Source organism: Urtica dioica, chromosome 10, assembly GCF_054948205.1.
Source record: "Urtica dioica subsp. dioica isolate 48M chromosome 10, U.dioica_male_clone48M_v1_H2, whole genome shotgun sequence".
In the NCBI taxonomy this organism is placed as follows: Eukaryota; Viridiplantae; Streptophyta; class Magnoliopsida; order Rosales; family Urticaceae; genus Urtica; species Urtica dioica.
In genome coordinates this window covers 22,682,994-22,702,328 of record NC_142765.1, presented here as the reverse complement: position 1 = coordinate 22,702,328, position 19,335 = coordinate 22,682,994, and the positions used below count along the sequence as shown (strand labels likewise).

General features: G+C 36.5%; 2 protein-coding genes across 2 annotated transcripts; both read right to left on the bottom strand.

Moving 5' to 3' along the window:
• Positions 1 to 5,876: 5,876 nt before the first annotated feature.
• On the bottom strand, positions 5,877 to 8,515 carry LOC149384114 (Peptidyl-tRNA hydrolase family protein). The gene is made up of 8 exons (XM_089629673.1): positions 8,143 to 8,515; positions 7,919 to 8,003; positions 7,783 to 7,850; positions 7,648 to 7,698; positions 7,436 to 7,509; positions 6,645 to 6,703; positions 6,476 to 6,552; positions 5,877 to 6,367 (listed from the first exon to the last, which is right to left on the bottom strand). The coding sequence occupies exons 1-8, from the start codon at positions 8,395 to 8,397 to the stop codon at positions 6,254 to 6,256; spliced, it is 783 nt and encodes a 260-aa protein (XP_089485799.1). The 5' UTR covers positions 8,398 to 8,515; the 3' UTR covers positions 5,877 to 6,253.
• A 1,574-nt stretch (positions 8,516 to 10,089) lies between these two features.
• Positions 10,090 to 16,910, bottom strand: LOC149384113 (protein CASP). Its single transcript, XM_089629073.1, has 19 exons — positions 16,706 to 16,910; positions 16,372 to 16,482; positions 16,079 to 16,257; positions 15,821 to 15,970; positions 15,516 to 15,604; positions 15,251 to 15,360; positions 15,037 to 15,131; positions 14,792 to 14,844; positions 14,422 to 14,587; positions 13,553 to 13,645; positions 12,851 to 12,979; positions 12,570 to 12,689; positions 12,190 to 12,270; positions 11,830 to 11,937; positions 11,549 to 11,692; positions 11,353 to 11,454; positions 11,188 to 11,267; positions 10,536 to 10,628; positions 10,090 to 10,431 (listed from the first exon to the last, which is right to left on the bottom strand). Exons 1-19 carry the CDS (start codon positions 16,791 to 16,793, stop codon positions 10,371 to 10,373), a joined length of 2,052 nt encoding a protein of 683 aa, XP_089485199.1. The 5' UTR covers positions 16,794 to 16,910; the 3' UTR covers positions 10,090 to 10,370.
• Between the last annotated feature and the right edge of the window lie 2,425 nt (positions 16,911 to 19,335).

The following is a 19,335-nucleotide window of genomic DNA, read 5'->3' as shown; positions in this document are numbered from 1 at the left end:
CCTTCCGGGCAGCTCCATCTAATTAATATGCTTCTGTCGTTGGGCTTGATAGCCTCATCTCTCCCACTGTCATCTTGAGCTAAAACCCAATCACGATATCTCTCTTAGGCAAATCTCAATACATCCTCATTGGACCATTTCTTGAAATTTCAAAGTTTGTCATTTCTCACTCGCCAAATTGCCCAACAGGTCATGACAGTACGCCGTTTGTCTTCTTCATCAACATCGAACAGCTTCTCCGTACATTCCCTGAAGTCCCCGATCTGATTTCCTTCAGCTCGTCCACTGCCCCGTTAGACTTCTCGCACAAAGGCACATTTGATGAAGGTGTGTGAGATTGTTTCCCTCTCAGCCTTGCAAGTCAGACACACCTCATACACGTCAACATGTTTGATTTTGAGATTTACTCGCGTTAGAAGGAAACCTGACCCCGCTCTCCATATCAGGTTCTTGGCCTTTGGCGGGACTTTAAGCCTCTAGATACCCTTCCAAAACTGTGACAACCCACCCCCATTCCACATGCCTTTAATCACCCAAAGTAGTTTATATGCATTCTTAACAGAGTAACCCCACTAATCTTCGGGCTCCAATACCATCCATTCAGGCCACTACGATCGCCAAGCGGGATAGAAAGGATCAAGTCTCTGTCTTTCGGCGAGAACATACCTGAGATGATAACACTGTCCTATTCCCTCACAGTTCGCTAGAGGCTATGAACCTTCGCTTCCACCGTAGCCAGGCTCTGTGTTTACACGCACAGATTGTCGTCATCCGGTATCCAAGCGTACGTCACCCACGATGTTAGTCTCCATCTCACGTGCGATACTCTTCCTGATCCTTCGTCGAACTAGATTTTGGGCTTCTAGAATACTCCACCAAATATACCTGGTGTTGTGACTAAGTTCAAATTCTAAAAACGTACACCTCGGAAAATAGCGAGCTTTAATAACTCGAATAGCCAGCGAGTTTTCATTTGCAGGGAATCTCCAGCCATGCTTTCCCAAGAGAGAGATGTTAAAGTCTTTAATATTAAGGAATCTCAACCCTCCCATTCTCTTATGAACGCTTAACCTCTCCCACCTCATCCACCAATTTGTTTCCCTCCCCTTGAGTTCGAGGTCCACCGGAACTTGTTCATCTTTTTTTTTCTTTCTCATTGCGGAGCTCATCAGTTAGCATAAAAACGCTCATAGCATAAATCGGCATACCTTGCGTCACCATTTTCAGGAGAACTTCTCCCACGCGCAAAAGCAACTTATTATCCCACCCGTTGATTCTCTTTTGCGGTCTATCCTTTATGAACCCATGATCGCATTTTTATTCTTCCCCATCGTATTTGGGGGCCCCAAATACATACTGTTCTGACCCCCTTTGGATACTTGCTGCTTTTCACTATCGTCCGTATTTGAGCTAAAGAAAACTGATGATTTTTCAAAATTTACTTGTTGGCCGGAAGCTTCAGAAATTAATCTCAACATCCTGGACACATTCTCAGTTTTTCCCTTATTTGCCTTGCAATACATATACCTATCATCCGCTAATAGCTTGTGAGATATAATTGGTGCGCCTCTCGCCATGCTCACCCATCCGCTAAATTTGAACCAAGGTTATACAAATAAATATTTTATATAATTATATTTTGTTTATGCCCAGATTCATGCCCAACCATTTTGAAATAAAATAAATATTTTATTTTTGTTTAAATTTTATGTTTTTATATATAAAATATACTTTTGACCCATAAATTAAGTTTTATTATTAATGATATAAATGTTTTTTACTAATTTTTTTGTTGTTTAAATTAAAAGTGTATTTTTTTTACTTTTAAAAACATTAATTTATTATTTATAATTATATTTTGAGCTTTTTGAGGTCCAATATAGACCATTTTCAAGCCCAGGCCCAAGATCAGCCTTGAGTTCTGAGGGGTCGAGGGTTTGGTCTTGAATTGAGCCTAAGGTCCTATTCTTTAGGGCTGGACCGGTCTAGCTTTCTAATAACAGAGTTTGCGTCAGATCCGGGTCTTGACCTTTTTTGGTCTTGAAAAAAAGGGCCGAGACGATCCAACCCGGCCCCTTTACACATTGAGAGCAATCCCATAACCATATTCACTAGTCGTAACTGCGTAGACCTTAATTTTAATGCCATGTTGTGCGATGAAACAACCTTGTGGGAGTAGATATCGCCCCCTCCCCCCCCCCCCCCCCCCCCGAGCTGGACCAGTTAGGCCCAAAGCCAGTTCGGCCCAAAGAGCTCAAGATCATCGCGAGTTCGGCCCAGTGCAGTGATAAGGTCTCTCCTCAGAAAGGGAGCAGTAAGGCCCAGTTCGGAGTCGGAGGCCCATAAGCCCTGCGTCTCTGAAAGATAAACCCGCCAAAATAACGTATACCAGCCACTTCTTCGAGGAATCGGTCAAGACGCCTAAAGAAGAGGATGAGTCCCGAGATCGGCGAGATAAAGACCATTCCCGGCCGTACACGTGGAGCAAGCTGAGAGAAGGAGATGACCAGCGAGCTAGCTATAAAAGCCAATCACTTTCAATTTTAATGGCACGGTTTTTCTCATTATTGAAGAAGCTTATACAATTTCATATTTTACCTTTTGCCTTCAGTTCATTTGTCTCATGCTCCTTTCGTATTTATTTGTTTTGTTCATTCTTATAATCCAATAAAGAAATATTTCTTTCGCTCGTATTTAATATCTATATATTTATATCTTGACGTCTTCGAATTTCGGTCCATTCTTCATAATCGGATTCTGAGACCCTTCTCTCTTAAAGTAAACATACGAATCCTCAACTTTCAAAAACATTTGATAGATTATTGGAACGATAAATCGGTTCAACAAACCTCTCAAAATACAATAAATGGAAATAGAGACTTCACAAATAGTAACCAATCCCAAAAATGTCACCTTACTTTAACAAGTTAAATCCCTTCCCATAATCTGGCTGAATTAAAAATATCCTTACCTGGATAGCACGCATCTGTTATATATGTGCACATGATTTTCATGACCTCGCACAGTTAACGATTATCTTAAAATATTATTTAATATAAATATTTTCGTTCCTCAAAAAAAAAAAATCTGATATTTGTCACATGATCAACTAATCGGATTAATTTTGTATTGCTAGTGAATAGTGTATTTTTTGTGTGGTTTACTTATATCTATATTAATTTATAGTACATATATAGATTAATTTATTAAATTTTCTTCAATATGCTTGGCCATTGCTAACATCTCGAAATCATAATAATGGCATAGTTAAGATACATCATGTTGGTAGGTGCGCCTTTAAAACCATAGTAGACCTACATCGGGGCAGATAATTTCAGCGGAAATTGCAATAAATAGTTATTACCTCAGCAATATTATCCCAGCAAATAGATAATATTTTAGTATAATTTCAATAATAGAGATGATATATTCCCTGAAAAAAGAGAGAGAGAGGATATATAGAAAGAACAAAAGACTTTCTTTAAGCCATAAAATTGAGCTTGAATGCCACACCCACACGGGTAGGTTATTTATATCATTGACTCAGGACATCTCCAATGACACAGTATAACACTATATTTGGGGCTGATTCTTCTCCAACTACACTGCCTAAGGCAAATTTAATATGTGATACAGCACTATATTTATCGCAATACTGTCACACGGTTTTTTCTTCTTAAAAAAAAAAATTTGTTTTATTAATTGTATCGGCAACATATTTTCATAAAACACCAAAACTTTATTTACAAAAGGGTGAAGCGGCTATATAACCAAATAGAACTTAAGCTTTTGCAAAATAGCCATAGTTTGTCAACTATAAGCAAACTAGCCAACTTAATCTAGGTTGGATTAAATTTAATCCCAACGAACTATAAAGACAGAATGTAAGGTTTATGATGGCTGGATTAAAATTAATCGAGGCAGGATTAAATTTAATGACAATCTGGAAATCCAACGGATCTGAAGCAGAACCGAAACATCTCCTTCTTCGGCGACGCGATTCTTGCGTCCTCGACGCTCGCGATGTTCCCGATCGCTCCGACGGCGGCGGCGAAACCGGATCGCTGCGGGAGAAGACTCGACGGAGACGGCGTCACCGGAGGCGGCGATGACGGAGACGGCGAGGGCGGCGAGATCGCGGAGAGGAGTGCTGGTACAGCCTGGGCTTCACGGAGCGGAGGTAGTTCGCCTGGTTAGGGATTCCGAGTCCTCCGCCGTAGGCCTGGTGAGACTGGAACTCGGCGAGAGTCCGCTTTCCGATGAGAGTGGTGGCGTGGGGACTCTGGCGAGCAACGCAGCGTGGTCCAGAAAGATGGCTATTTGAGAGATGGCTATTTTACCAAACAAATGAAACTATGGCTATTTTGCAAAAGCAATAGTTTGAGATTGGCTAGTTCATACCATTTTTCCTTTACAAAAACCCATTAAAACAAATTAAAACATTAAAAAACTTAAACATTAAAAAAGTATTTAAATTTCGTAAGGGGTGTGTAAGAAACAAAATTAGGGGGACAAATATGAAAATTTTTATATAAAATTAGAGTAAAAATGATAATTTTATAAATTTAAGGTAAGAAATTTGATTTTTCAAAGTTCAAGTTGGGTAGTAGCCCCCGTAATACTAAATGGTACATTCCTAAAACTACATATGTTTAATTGGACTTTTAAAGAGGTTGTATATATTTCCATATATACGTAGGGACGGAGCTAGTTAAGGTCCGGCAGTAGTCTAAGCCCTCTCCTCCCCTCCCCCCTCGAAAAATATTTTTTTACATTATTTACCAAAATAAAATTTTGCTTACTTTTACTTTGAAAATTTACAAATTAGTCCCCTCCCAATCGGAAAAAAAAATTTAGTGGCCCCTAAGTTTAGAGTCTAGCTCCGTCCCTTTATATATATATATATATAACTTATCATAATAAATTTGTAATATCTTTTAAAACAAATTATAAAATATTCAAGTTTTTATTAAAAATAAATTATATCATAAATTGATTATATCTATGTAATACAAAAATAATATTTAGACCTGGATATAATATATATATATATATATATATATATATATATATATATATATATATATATGTTGTGGGTTTATTTAAATATTCATAGGATATCAGTAGGTATTATTAGAAGTATAATCGATGTCCGTATTTATATTTTTATAACATACTAATATATACATCAGTTGGTAACCGATATATCGATAAAATCAGAACTCCGACATCAGTGTTGTGTATCAATATTTTAATGCTCGGCTGAAAGTAGTTACTAGTTGGTGACACATTCGAATTCCTGTTTATTTGTGCAATGTTACAAGGAAAACTATCATTAAACGTAGATTGTATTCCGAGTAAGCAATTTGCAGGCTACTAAGGGTTGATTAGCTAGTGCGATGTAATTAATTGAAGAACATTCCATGCGTTGTCCACCCAACAACTGAAGCATAATATAAGGCCTTAGACATAATCCTGTATTTCAGACGAAAACCAAAGCTATCGAGATCCCAAATCAATTCACCATAGAGAAAGCGTTGCAATGAAGAAATTGGGATAAGTCTAAATACTAGAAATTGTGAATCCTTTACAAGAAAAAAAAACGGAAAATTAGGAAAATAATCAATTTAAACGTTTGAGTTAAATTTTAAGTAAATAACCACTTTCAGACGTAAATTTTAGGTATATGAAAGTGGTTATTTATCTAAGATTTACGTCTGAAAGCGATTATTTAATTAAGATTTACTAAACGTTGATTATTTAGCAATGTCAAACGTTTAAATTAGCTATTTTCCTACTGGATACAAAAAAAAAACACTGTAGAAGTCAACCGGTGTAAACGGAGTGTTATATCTCCACCACACAAAAGCTTGTTCAACATTAAAGAAGTTTTATTAAACGAATTTGCAAACAAAATGTCGAGAATTAAATTACCCTTTCAAACAAATACATAAACTTATTAATGAAAGTAGAAATTCTACATTTGAACAAAAACCACGGTTGAAAATATAAAACTAATTCGTTGTAAAATGATTTTTTTTTTTTTTTAATACCTCATGGTAACTAAACCTAGGCAAACAAAATTCTCGGAAACGGATTCTACAAGTCCATCAACCCAGGCATGGAACACGGAATTTCGTGTTCCATTATGGATTCCGCCGAAGAAGAATCTGTTGATTCCCTCAATTCCTCTCAAGCTAACTGAACGCCACCACCATGACATCCCGAGGAAACAGCCCATCATCGTTGAAAGCTAGCCAAGTTGTTTCAAGGGTTTGGCAGTGTTCACAAATGTTGCACTTTTATTGAAGCCTTCGAGCAAAAGAATTCTCACCGCTTCTACTCCTTCCTGGAATTTAAAATTCAACTGCAAAATACATTGCTCAAACATAATTATATATGTGCATTAAAGGGAAACAAAAGCCCTTCACATGCGAAATCTAGATCAAAACACTTGTCATGCTCTTTCACAAACCTCTTCGCGTTCCTCTTTATTGAACTTTTTAAGTACAAATTTCACGGCATCTGTCTTCCCGGGAGGCCGTCCGATCCCTAGACAAGATTGATCGTAATAATAAGCATGTAAATGAGAACATGGACAATGTAGTAATACTATACAATTTCGGTTAAATTATGGAACGTACCGACTTTCAAACGCATGATATCACGGCTCCCTTTAAAATGATCGATGATACTCCTCATCCTAAAAACACAAACGGAGAAATTTATTATAATAATACATGTCTTTTAGATTTTTGCCAAAGTGAAAGAGCCACAGAAGTAATTAACCGCTTCTGAGCTTCCATTTTTATAATTTTGTTTTCCTGCCACCAAATCAGAATGGACTGTTTTTTACGTAGTGATAATTTTTTCAGAAATAAATTTTCACACTAGTCTTAGGCATAATTACTACGATATTCACAATTTTTAGTTTTTAAACTATGGTCTTTTACCCTTAATTTTGTTTCTTTCATCTTCTTCTTTTTTTTTTTTTTTTTTTTTTGTTAAAGAAGATTTAATTATTACTAACTAAAAAAGATGGTCTTTTACTTAAATACTTGAAAATTTCGCGTAATCAGGGACACAAATAGCTCATACCCAGATGAACTATCTCCACCTCAACATCTTAAGATTGTAGTTTTTGTACATAATTCTCCTGTTATTTAGAGTATAATAATATCTCTTTCGTATATGTCCTCACAGATGATAATATTTTAGTTTTACTTGATGCCTCTCTTGAATAGGAAGCCAATGAATAAAATATTTGAATTGATATCTATAAAATTGAGGGAAATGATTTGCCATGGCAGTTTTACTGATAAATTATTTGAATTGTTAAGCTTTGATAGTATTCATTTTAATTTTAATTTTCAACCTTTCGACATTTTGGCATGGGAACTTTGGTCTGAATGATGAAAAAGGAGAAAAAAAATACCCATTGTGCCCTCCGTGACCACCCTTGGGCGACATTTTCAGTTTTCCAAATGGCGTATCCAAATCATCATAGACCTGTGGTAAGAGAATAACAAAAAAATTTGACATCTTCTTCAGATTCCAAGTTCTTCAAACAAACAAAAACACAAATGCTCTTTGGCCACAAGAGTAAAAACTAGTACTAATAATATTTTGTTAAACATGGAGATATACCACGAGCACTTGCTTATGTGGAATCTTGTAGTATGATACTATGGATCCAACCTTGAAGAAAGGAAAAAGGATAAAATTATCATCAAATCAAGAAAGTAAAGAAAGATCAATCGATTGGATATAAAGCTTACTTACAGAGTTCCCACTTAAGTTCATGAAAGTTTGTGGCTTGGCAAGTATAATTGGAACGTCTCCGATAATACCTAAATCACGGAAATAATATTAGCCTATGAAAAATCATATCCGTACGAGAGAGAGAGAGAGAGAGAACCTTTTCCAAGCAGAGCTTTGTGAGAAACAGTGTTGATGGAAATCCCTTCAGCTTCAGCGATAGCGTCAACCAACTCAAAACCAACCTTCAAAGACGAAGAAAACGGAAATTTAATTTGATTAGGTGAGGTTCAATTTCAATTCAACCAGAATTCAGAAGATTAAGAATGAAAAAAAAAAAAAAAAAAAGGAATGGGTGAGAAAGAGAGGACCGTCCGTACGAACATTGTGGCGAGTGCCTTCGTACAACTTGCCGGGGTTTCCGAGGCCGACGACGAGCCAGGGCTTGGTTGGCTTCTTGGACTCCGGTGACTCCACGTCAGCGGATTCCATGGGAAGCGAGCTCGAGAACGGTGAGCGTGTGGTGAGAGACGGAGTTAGGGTTTGGGAAGGAGGAAGAAGAAAGCGGCGCCGGAGTGCGGGGAAACGAACGGCGGAGACCGGTGAGAATGAGAAAAGACGGCCGTGAAGAACTCTCATGATTATGTTCAGCTCAGCGACACAAGTTTTTGTGTTTGGCTTTGAAGTCGAGTGAGAGAATTTGGATTCGCTGTTGTGAAAGCCTTGCGCAAGAGGCTATTGGAGACTTCATTTTTTTTTTTTTTTCATTTTTTTTTTTGTACATTACCCGACATATGTAATTTTGTAAACTTTTACTTCTAAAATATTATGTTTTACAATTTTTTCCTTGTTTACATTTTAATTTTAATGTTTATAATTATCCCTTTTTTAATTGTAGACTATTTTAATCTTTTAATGTTTATAATTTTCTTTAATAATTCTTCAGATACAAAATAAGAATTTGTAGAATTTTTTTTTAGTGGTCGGTTTATGGTAGTCTTGTCAATCGGGCCAGGTCGCTCGTGAGCTGACCGGTCCGACCCTTTATTCTTGAGGTTTTAGGCCGATCCAACTTTTTTAGGGAAAATGTCAAGTCAAAAGGAGCTTGTTAAAAGGGTGAGTTAGGTTCAAGGTATAGAGCATTAAGTCAGGTCTAAAAAGTTTGGATTTGTTGAAGGGTCTGAGTTGGGCCTAAGGTATAGAGCATTAAGTCAGGCCTGGCCCGAGCCTTAAAAAAAGTCCAACCCAGACTCGGCTCGAGACCAACCCTTTTTAAATCAATAAATATATTTTTTAAAAAATTTATGTTTTTATGTTTAAAAATACTTTGACAAATAAATTCAATGATATTTGATTAATTTTTTTTTTTGTTTTGATAAAAACAAAAACAAAAAAAAAAGTGTTAACATTGCGACATTCTTGGTGTGAAGATCCTGAACGACATGAGGTACCGACTCGAAAATCATGTTGCCGCAGAGTCCTATCTTCACTTGCACTCCACACAACATTGGGGTTTCCAATTTCAACCTGAAAATAGAATATGTAAGCAAAAGCCAATGTGGAGAAGAGAACGGGCTGTAAATACAACCAGTTTCTCTTAATACACACAACAATTATACAAACGTTACATAACAAACTATCGGATCTGTCACTATCGGATTCTTCGGCAGTGTCTTCGAAGAACCTCAGAACTCCGCGGTCTGTCCTCCTCCGGCCACCGGAGAAATTGTCCTTTTATTTAGTAATAGATCTGTCAATTTTAGTTTTTTGGTAAGCTACTCACAAATGATAATATTGGTGTCAATATCCCTATATATTTGAAATTTTAACTTCTAATAAAACAAGTGTTTTTGTCATTTTCATCTCTTTATCGCACAGTAAATCATGACGTAAAAGACTTTGCTATAAGCGCTTCGGTATTTCCTTCTCTCTTTTTTTATGCAAGTATTTCGGTAAAAAATTCCAAAACACTTGCACATTATATATATATAAAGGAGAGGAGGGCCTCTCTCTCACGAAAAATATTGTTCATAAGCAAGTGTTTCGTGATTTTTTTTAGAATTTTTTTTTAATAAAATAATAGAGATTGGACTCCAAAAACACAAGTAGTGTTCATTCGTACCGAATTTTTTTTATCAGAAAGATAAAAATATTTTCTAAAAACTTTAAATACATTTTTTTACCTAAATATTTCTGAACATCTCTATATATTTATTATTTCAGACTAAAATATAATAATTATTCTGCACCAACGCACGGGGCATATATTGATTGTAACCCTTATAAAGCTCGTGAATCAATTATGTTTCGGGAGAAAATTGCTAAAAGTCATTGGCCAAAAAAAAAGTTATTTATTCAGAAAAATATGGATATAATAAGCACTAGTTTAAAAAATCAAAGTAAAATTCACATATTGAAGAAACTCTGGTTAAGAAACGAATTACAATTATGCCCTATAGCTTGCTCTATAGCTTCACAAGATTCAAAATTCATGATCACCATATGCATAAAAATTCTCAAAGAGTCCTTTAAAAACGTAATTTTTTTTATTTATTTTTATATATACGTTGTATATTTGTGTGTAAGACATTTTATATAACTTGCATTATTTCTTAGTCTAGCCGCGCATGAGGGAGGTTCAAGTGTTTTTCCACGACGTCCTCGGCACCATTTCTGCAGAAAGAACGAAAAAAAAAAAAGAAACAGATATGAGAGAAAAAAAATTGACATGCAATAACTGTATGTTGCGAATTCTTTTAATGACCGCCGATTAATACCCGAGATAGCTCAGAGCCGACATTCTGTAGAGGCAAGTGAAAACTAGAACGTGCAAACCAATGGTGTAGAAGAACGCAAATGTCCGAGCATACCTATGATTATGATTGCAAAGTGTCAGTATATAAGACACATTTTTTGGGCGTAATTTAATTTGAAAACGGTATAGCTTACGGGAAAAAGTTTTGTTTGGAGGAACTATGAATCTGATGATTATAGTGACACTATGTTTGGTAGCATACAAAGAAAATATAATTTCTTTCAGATTTTTGGTATGAGGGAAGGAAAGAAGACGTGTAGTCTGCATAATTACTATTTTACCCAATTATTTTAATAATTTTTATTTTTAAGACATTGATAATAACATATCTGATTAGTAGTACATGTGCAAAATAAATAAATGAATAAATAAATCATTTAATTATTCTTCCAAATTTTTTTTCCATCCTATTTTCCCCGTCTACCAAGCAAGTGTTTTTCATTTTATTTATCCTGAAATCCACTCAATTATTCCCTTCCTCCCTCTTTTCCACTATCAAACACTGTAAAAGCATCAACTTTTAATGTGGTAAAAATAATTTAGGGCAAGTAATGAGAGTTATTCGATTTTTGAAACACCATCCACCTCAATATGGGAAAAGTTTCAGGTCTTACTTGTTTCCGAGAAGAAATCTTCCACTGCTTAGTGTGATTCTATCCCTGAAACCCAGCTCCTTGTACCTTTGGTCTCTTTCCTGTACACACAAACAAAACAAAAAATTCCAAGTCAAAATATGGACACATTTAGGGCGTGTTTCACCTGTGTAAAATAATCTTTACCTTTTTGGAGAAAGCTGCAAAGGGATTTATGTCATCCTCGTATATCTTTTTATACTTCGATTCAACGTCTGAGCTGAAACCACCCTCGAGATCCTCCACGTGCTGAATATCAATAATCACATAAAATTAAAAAAAGACTCGAACTTTTCTTTTTAACGCTGATCAGATTTGTAGCTCGAAGTTTTGTAAGGAATACCTTCTTTGATCCTCTGGAAACTACTTTCTCGAGATTGTAGTCCTGAACGTAGCGAATCTTTCCATAAAGTTTTACATTATCGGCTTTTGACTTTTCCAGTTCCGCTGTTAGCTCCCCAATCTTCTCCTTCAATCGTCTCGTTTCCTATTCCCATATAATTAAGAAAAGACACCCCAGTGATTTTATTTATGTATCCAATACTTTACTTATTTAAATTCAATTTACACACTCAAGATCAGTCTAAGTAATTACAAAGTCCTTGTGCATGACCAAACACGTACCTCCTCTGTCTCTCTCAAACGTGCCCTAAATCGATCTCGTTGATTGCATATCACTTTTAGCATCGAGCTCTGATCTTGATCCGAGGAAACATGTTTTTGGTCCATGCTCTGGCACATAAAAATCCATTAACCAAAAAACAATAAAAGACAAAAAAACAAAATAGGCATATACATTTTTTGAAACACGAGACTTGGTTATCAATAGCCTGAAACAAAATGTTCATGTGTACAAGCACCAAACAAATGTTTTCCCAATCAAAATTGAAATGAGCAACTATTAAATTCAGTAAAATTTACTATTAAAACAAAATTTTAGAAAAAGGAAGGGAATAAAATACCACAAGGCAATTAAAATCATACCTCTGGTAGTTCTGTACCCCTTGGCTCTGAAAGATCCCATTCTTCAAATAAAGTGTTCTTCTGTTCTTTAGAAGTATATCCCTACATCAGAAATAAGAATACAGAATTTTAGAAACCTGCTAGTAGCCCAAATCATCTAATAAGGGGAAAAACCACAAGGAGGAAAATCTATTTTATTTTTTTATAAAGAGAATAATCTGTATCTGACAACGAAAAAACAAGGAAAAAAAATGAAGCAAAATTTTGAACATAGTGGCTCTACATTCAACTTGTAAGAATAATTTGAGCTAAGCTGCGAAAAATCGTGGATATTGTAAATAAAGTGTAACAAGCCAAGTAAAAAACCGAATTAACCCTAAACACAATACATTGTAACACACCTTTAATATGTCATCTTCCAACTTTTGTATTAATCTTTGTTGTTCATTAACCTTTGCTGTCAGTTCTGCTATCTTAGCTTCAGCTGTTTCCGCCAATGTCACTTTCTCAGAAAGTTTGACCTGGAATCAAAAGAAATGGTGTTGAGAAACTCAATCGAGACATAAAATAAATACTGTTCCAGAAATATCTTCAGTCCATAGTTAGAAAATGTTTATGTGCGAGCAAGCAATTGAAGAGAACGCGCAAATATACTGTGATCGGAAATTCAAGACCCAAATACCTTCATTTGTGTAAGCTCATGTTCCATTTTCCTGTTCTTATCGAGTAGAAGAGACTCCATTTTGCTCATCTCTTCCCCGCTGGTAGCTTCTTCCCAATCTTCAGCCTCAATTGAATTATAACCCACTGCCTGGATAAACAATTCCGGACCATAAAACAGACATTGATTTTTGTTTCTCTTTAAAATAAGAAAGAGAATTCACGACGAAATCCTCAAGCCAAGAACAAACTAGCCCAATCTCTAGCCAAAACAAGAAAAGGAAAAAACGTTCACAGTTGACAAGAACTAGGTGAAATCTTATCAGTTGGGTACGTCCCGTTCAGAATATAAACGGATGAAACCGGAAAAAAAAAAAAAAAACAAAAAACAAAAAACCCTACTCAACCGAGCAATAAAATAGTATTTCTCTACAACTTATTGATAATGAGATTTTCAAATCCACATACAATAAACTGTTAAGAAAATTAGATTTCAGTTAGTTGAAACAATCTAGAACAGAGCAAAATATCTCAATTCAACAGGATTTTGGGACAAATGTAATTAACTTATGACCTTGACCGAAGATGATTGTAAAGGACTGGCCTCTAAAGTTATCAAGTTTAGAGAGTGATGAATTAATTACATTATTAAGCTAATACATTAACTTTAAGAGTTCTCCATGTGGTAGTAGATTAATAGGTCGAAGTGATACTTAGTACTTACCTGCAAAATCTTCACTTTTTTCCGTAGATCATCAACTATTTTTTCTGTTGGCCTAGCCTGAATCGCTTTCTTCATCTCCTCCAAGGCTAATTCCTGTGAAGATGCAAAAATAGATGAACAAATGGTATATTGCATATAAATAAATTAGTGTAGGAAAATTCTCCAATCAGTAGGAATTGATTAAGCTCAATGCAGAAATAGAAAACACCCAGAAGATGCTCCTATACTTTTTTTTATCATTTTTTATTTCGCATTGACTCGAACCCATCTCATTATGGGCAGGCAGGGTTTTGAAACCGTTTTTGAGTAGTTAATTTGAGGGTACTTTAGAGACTTTAATGTTGTTTGGTTAGTTTCCTAGGATTTATCAAACTATGGCTATTTTTTCACATGGCGCTATAGCTTACAGACTATTAAAAAAAAGAATCAGACTGTATATATAAACAAGTCCCAATCAACAGATTAAGCATTATGAGAATCAGTGATAAGAAGGCCTTTATGAAGACACTACAAATTAAAGGCCATTGCTATGCAAATCAAATTGTTGCCCTTCAGCAAGTTCTCGTTGGTTTGAAGGATACCATAGGAATGTATTAAGATTTACGACTTTGATTTCTTAGTCCTTGTTTATATGTGCTTTGTTGTCTTCGGTCCTTGTTTATATGTGCTTTGTTGTCTTCGGGGGAATTCTCTTCATCAAAATAAAAAATAAAAATATAGTCTTTTCCCTATAAATATATATTTTCCCTTCTGAATTTTGAGTAAATTCTATAAATCAAGCTTTTTGGGTAGGGATTGATGATTGGCAATTTCATTTTTTATATCGATAACAGAACCATATCAAGATTACTGCAATAACACTCTACTACCTTTTCATGGAGAAGGGCGTTCAACTTCTTGATCTCACCAATGTGTTCTTCTCGCTCATTTGATAAGGTTGTTTCAATGTTGTGAAGCTCCATGTTGAGTTCAGAAATGATCTTCTCTTTTGCTATCAATGAATTCTCCAGGACGGTATTCGAATCCATATTGTCACTGTAAGCACAAAACTCAACTCTAAGAAGCATAACAACACACGGACAACAACAAATATTTCATAAAGCCCAGTAATCAAGCAAGAGCAACACATTTTCTTCTGGGTTAAACTCAATGAAAATTTAAGTTCAAAAAAACCATGGACCTAGCAATGAAGGCTGAGAAACAAGGACAAAAAAGTAAAAAGTCGTTACTGTACTGTACCTTTTCTTATCTGTCTCTTCATTTGCTGACTGTAACTGGGTCCGCAAAAGTCCCTGCAAAAAAAAGGTATAGAATATGAAAATTACGAATAATAAAGAATAAAAGGCGCAGTTTTATCTGATATATTTTTTTTTCTTTTTCTGTTCTATGTTCTCTATTCTCAACAAAATATCACTGAATACTAGTAGGACAGAACTCCATGTCCGAAATATAGGAAGGTTTAGGGTTAACAGTATTCAGTTCACCTTCTCTCTCTCAAGGCTGAGAAGCCGTGACTGAGCTCGTTCAACTTCATCCATCAGAAGAGCAAACTCAGATTGTTTGGCCGCTGTATCTTCATCTAGATTTACGAAAAGAAAGAAAAAAAATTCATGCAACTCCAATACACGATGGATAAACTTTGAAACGAAATTATTATGCGTATCAAGAACTACATATTAGAAGTAATCAGCATATTACCTGATTGAGCACGAAGCTCGAACATCTGGCTTTGAGCAAGTTCGTATAATTTTTGCATATTGGAAACACTATCTTTGGCTTGTCGAAGCTGATCTTGCAACAACTGCTCTCTAATAAATATAAAAATAAAAAATCATCAAAACATGCTAGATAAGAAACATACTGAGAAAACCTCGTAAATAAATACGGATCATTAGAGAATGAGACGAATAACTCATTTACATGAGCAAAAAGAGCACCAGAATAGAAAGAAGAAAAAAAATACCTGTCTTTTAAAACCTCAACCGTTTTTTGGTTTTCCTCAGCCAAGCTGCGTTGCTTAATCTCCACTATTTCTTTCACTTTCTCTTCCATCTGTATAAAAAATATAAAATATCTTGGTTCAACGAAAGAAATCAAAAGTCCACTCCAATTCAAATTATGTCAAATTGCGACGGCATTGCTCATTTTTTTTCCTCGGAATTTCGTAACACACGAGTCTACGAGATCATATATGAGTAGAGCTATTAAAAATAGATAGCCTAGAGTAATACATGCAGTACTATCTCAGTGAGACCACGAATTTCTTACCTGTAGCTCTAACTGGCGGTTTCGTTCCTCGAGTCTTCTAATAGTCGCCTGCTGATTCTTTAAATAAGTAGCTTCGGTCCTGTATTCCTCGAGCTCAACTTTCATTTTCCTGTTCTCCAATTCTAGTTCAGTCAACTTAATATCTTGATCCTACACAATAAAGTCGGGAATCGCATCTCAATATTTATGAGATCAAGCTATAACAATTTTGCGAAACCTGTGATGAATGGGTATAGATATTGAGTATCACGAAATTACCGTAATCGAAGCCAGGGCCGGATATGGATCCGGAGCCTCGTAGATCTTTTGATAGATGTTAAGAAAAGCATTCTCTGCAAACTTGGCCCTCTTTGTGATATTGTCTACTTCCTCTTGGAAACCCTTTAACAAGGAATTGAACAAATTCGGTTTTTCCTCTGTCGTAGCTTTCTTAAACTCTGCACACAAATCACGTACCGTACTCATTTCGTTCCACTACCTATTCACTCAGTCAAAGCACAAAGACTTGGAATTCACTACTTTCTCGGGTTATTCCGATCGAAAGAAATTACCTTTAGCGCTCTCGGCGAGCTTCCGCCGGTTTTTCAGACTATTCTCCTGATTGTCCGCGATCTTGACGCCTTGCTCGTCCAACACATTTCGTTCCCTCTCCAAATTGAACTCTGATTGAAGAATCGACACAACGTTACAGACACTCATTTCGTAATAGCGACAGACAAACAGGTAACAGTCTCAACGCAACTTCACAGAAGCTTATACATAAACGAATTCGTCAACATTCTCAGATTTTTCACCGGAAGATTGCATTTGAGAAAATTCTAAAATCAAAGAAAATAAGAATTATAAAAAATTATGGAATATAATCAGAGGATGAAACAGGAATACCTTTCCAGAAGTTAGAGACGGCCGAGACCGCAGACGCGGAGGCGCTGTACTTGCCGTCTCGCTCGGATCCTGATTGAGGAATCTCCATCAGAGTTCTGATCAACCCACTCTCCTCTTTGTCTCTCGGTTCGTACTAAGAAACACGGAAGCTTATTGGATCTGGGGAAACAAACTGATTTCTATTTTCTATTTTTTATTTTTATTTTTATTTTTATTTTTATTTTTTATGATGAGTAATCAATAGTTCGCTTTCGGCTCGGAAGTTTATTAACACGGTAAAATCGTGGTCACGCGCCGCTGAAAATGAAACGTCGACTAGGCGGTGATATTTAAATATTGGCTGGACTGGTATAAGATTAGATTGATCTGGTGATTTCCCATCTGGACTAAAACCTGCCCGATATTGAATTTTTTCGGGTATGTTCGCAAATATCTATCCATTTTATGCTCGTGCCCGTTTCTAAAAACTTCTACAAATATAGCAGTGTCAGTGCGATTTCTCGGATAACAATTGCGGTACATGTGGTGAGAGTGGGCCTTGACACGTGTTCCGTTTTGAATGCCTTGAGTTGCTTTCGCGGACTTCGAGGGGCTCGAGAAAGATTATGGGTGAAAACACGAATAATCAAGAGTCTCATGATTGTACTTGAATCACAGGGAAGGAATAAACTCTCTTTGAAGGAGAGAGAGAGAGAGAGAGAGAGAGAGAGTTAGTGAGAGAGAGAGTTACCTGGGAGAGCAGTGGTGGTCTGAGAGCGGTGGTGTTCGTCTTACTTTGGTGGTTGGTAAGGTAGAGATTGAGTGAGCACGGTCGCTTCACGGTGGAGGAGAATGGTTGAGCACGGAGGAGAGAGGCAGAGGCAGAAAGAGAGACAATGTGAGAGAGAGAATGAGAGACAAAGACAGAGAGATATCAAGAGAAAGCACCTGGTGAGGCGGAGCTCGGAGCACGGAGAGCAGCGGTGATGATAAGAGCAGCGGTCAGAGGTCTGGCTCGATTGAGAAGAGCGATGGCGAATTTGGTGGTGGTGGTGCGTGAATTTGGGTGGCAGGAGAAAATAGATTTGGTGGTGGTGGTTTCAATAGGAGAAGAGAGAATGCGGTGGTGTTGGTGTTGGAGATGGTGGTTGCAAGGCTGGACGAAGTGGACGGGTGGTGGTGGTGGTTTTCAGAGAAGAGAAAGAGAGAGAGGTGGAGGCTGGTGGTGGTGGAGGCCGTGTGGACGTGGTGGAGGTCGTGTAATAGAGAGAGAGGCAAAGGTTTTCAGAGAAGAGGTTAAGAGAGACAAAGTGGCGGAGTGGATTTTGTGAGATTAGGAAGACGAAGAAGAGAGCTGAGATTTTATAAAAAAAAATAAAAAAAAAAAAAAAATCATAGAAATCGGATGCGATAAGTCGTTTCCAAAAACAAAATGAAAGCGGCAAGTCGCATCCGAAAGTATAAAAAAAATATTCAAAACAAATGCCACATCATCAAATGAACAAAAAGATAGGAAAAATCTAGCCCGCTTTTAATTTCGACTTTTGGATGCGACTTTATCGCATCTGAAAGTGCGTCACAACTATCGGTTGCGACAATGTCGCATCTGATTCTCAAAATTCCACTTAAATCACTGAGATATTTTGGCATTTTTGTGACAGTCGCATCCGAAAGTTATTTGGATGCGACTGCGTCACAACTATCGGTTGCGACAAAGTCGTATCTGATTCTCAAAATTCCACTTAAATCATTGAGATATTTTGGCCTTTTGGTGAGAGTCGCATCCGAAAGTTATTTGGATGCGACTAGTCGCATCCGATAGCTATCCGCACCAGAAAGTCGTATGAGTCCTAGTGAGACCAAAACTTTGCAAAATAGATCTTTGAGAAAACCGAGTTGGACTGGTTTGATAAAGAGGATTTTTCCAACTAGGTCAGCCGACCATTCTCAATACCATCAATAACCAGAGCCTCATTTACACCGAGATTCTCGACCTCACCGGAGATAGAGAACCCCTGTAATTGACCGATAACACCATCAATCAAAGAAGAGGAAGGGAAGAGCTTCACAAGTAGTGGAAGAGAACTCTGATAGCCTACTCAAAAGAAAAAAAAAAATTTACCATTTCGTACGATTCATATCATTTGTATTGGAAATCTCATGTTCTTAGTAAAATATATGTAAAATATTGGCCGAATAATAATCTCAAAGTTTTATCTGACCTAGGTAGTTATATCTTTCCAATTACCTAAATGAAGCAATCATAGAACGTTATAGATACGGGTGATTATATTTTTCATCTGTAAGAACTTATTACACGTACTAGATGTGTTCTAGCAACATGAACACATTAAAGCGGAAGCGAAAAAGATCGGTTTACCTCCGGCCATTGTTGTGTTTTTCCGGCGAGCTCGGGACTTCGATTCCGGCGAGTTGTTTTGAGGATCTTCTAAACTCTCGCTCTTACCCTTAGATGGCGTTGATATTCTGAATATGTGAGTGAGTTTAGGGACCCCAAAACGTTTTATATATAGCCTCATTGCCATCAATGAGAAAAATCACAATCCCACTATTATGGGCAATTACTTGATTCTTGGACATTTATTTGAGCTCGAATTCGGCCATTGATTACTTGGTCAATCTTAATATAT

Excerpts from the sequence above, each read along its gene's own strand:
- LOC149384114 (XM_089629673.1), bottom strand. The coding sequence starts at position 8,397 with ATGAGAGTTCTTCACGGCCGTCTTTTCTCATTCTCACCGGTCTCCGCC. Across the intron at positions 8,004-8,142 it reads ACGAAGGCACTCGCCACAAT|GTTGGTTTTGAGTTGGTTGA; the intron begins GTTCGTACGGAC and ends TCGTCTTTGAAG. Across the intron at positions 7,851-7,918 it reads CAAAGCTCTGCTTGGAAAAG|GTATTATCGGAGACGTTCCA; the intron begins GTTCTCTCTCTC and ends TCCGTGATTTAG.
- LOC149384113 (XM_089629073.1), bottom strand. The coding sequence starts at position 16,793 with ATGGAGATTCCTCAATCAGGATCCGAGCGAGACGGCAAGTACAGCGCC. Across the intron at positions 15,605-15,820 it reads ACCGCCAGTTAGAGCTACAG|ATGGAAGAGAAAGTGAAAGA; the intron begins GTAAGAAATTCG and ends TTTTTTATACAG. Across the intron at positions 12,980-13,552 it reads AAAAAGTGAAGATTTTGCAG|GCAGTGGGTTATAATTCAAT; the intron begins GTAAGTACTAAG and ends TTGTTTATCCAG.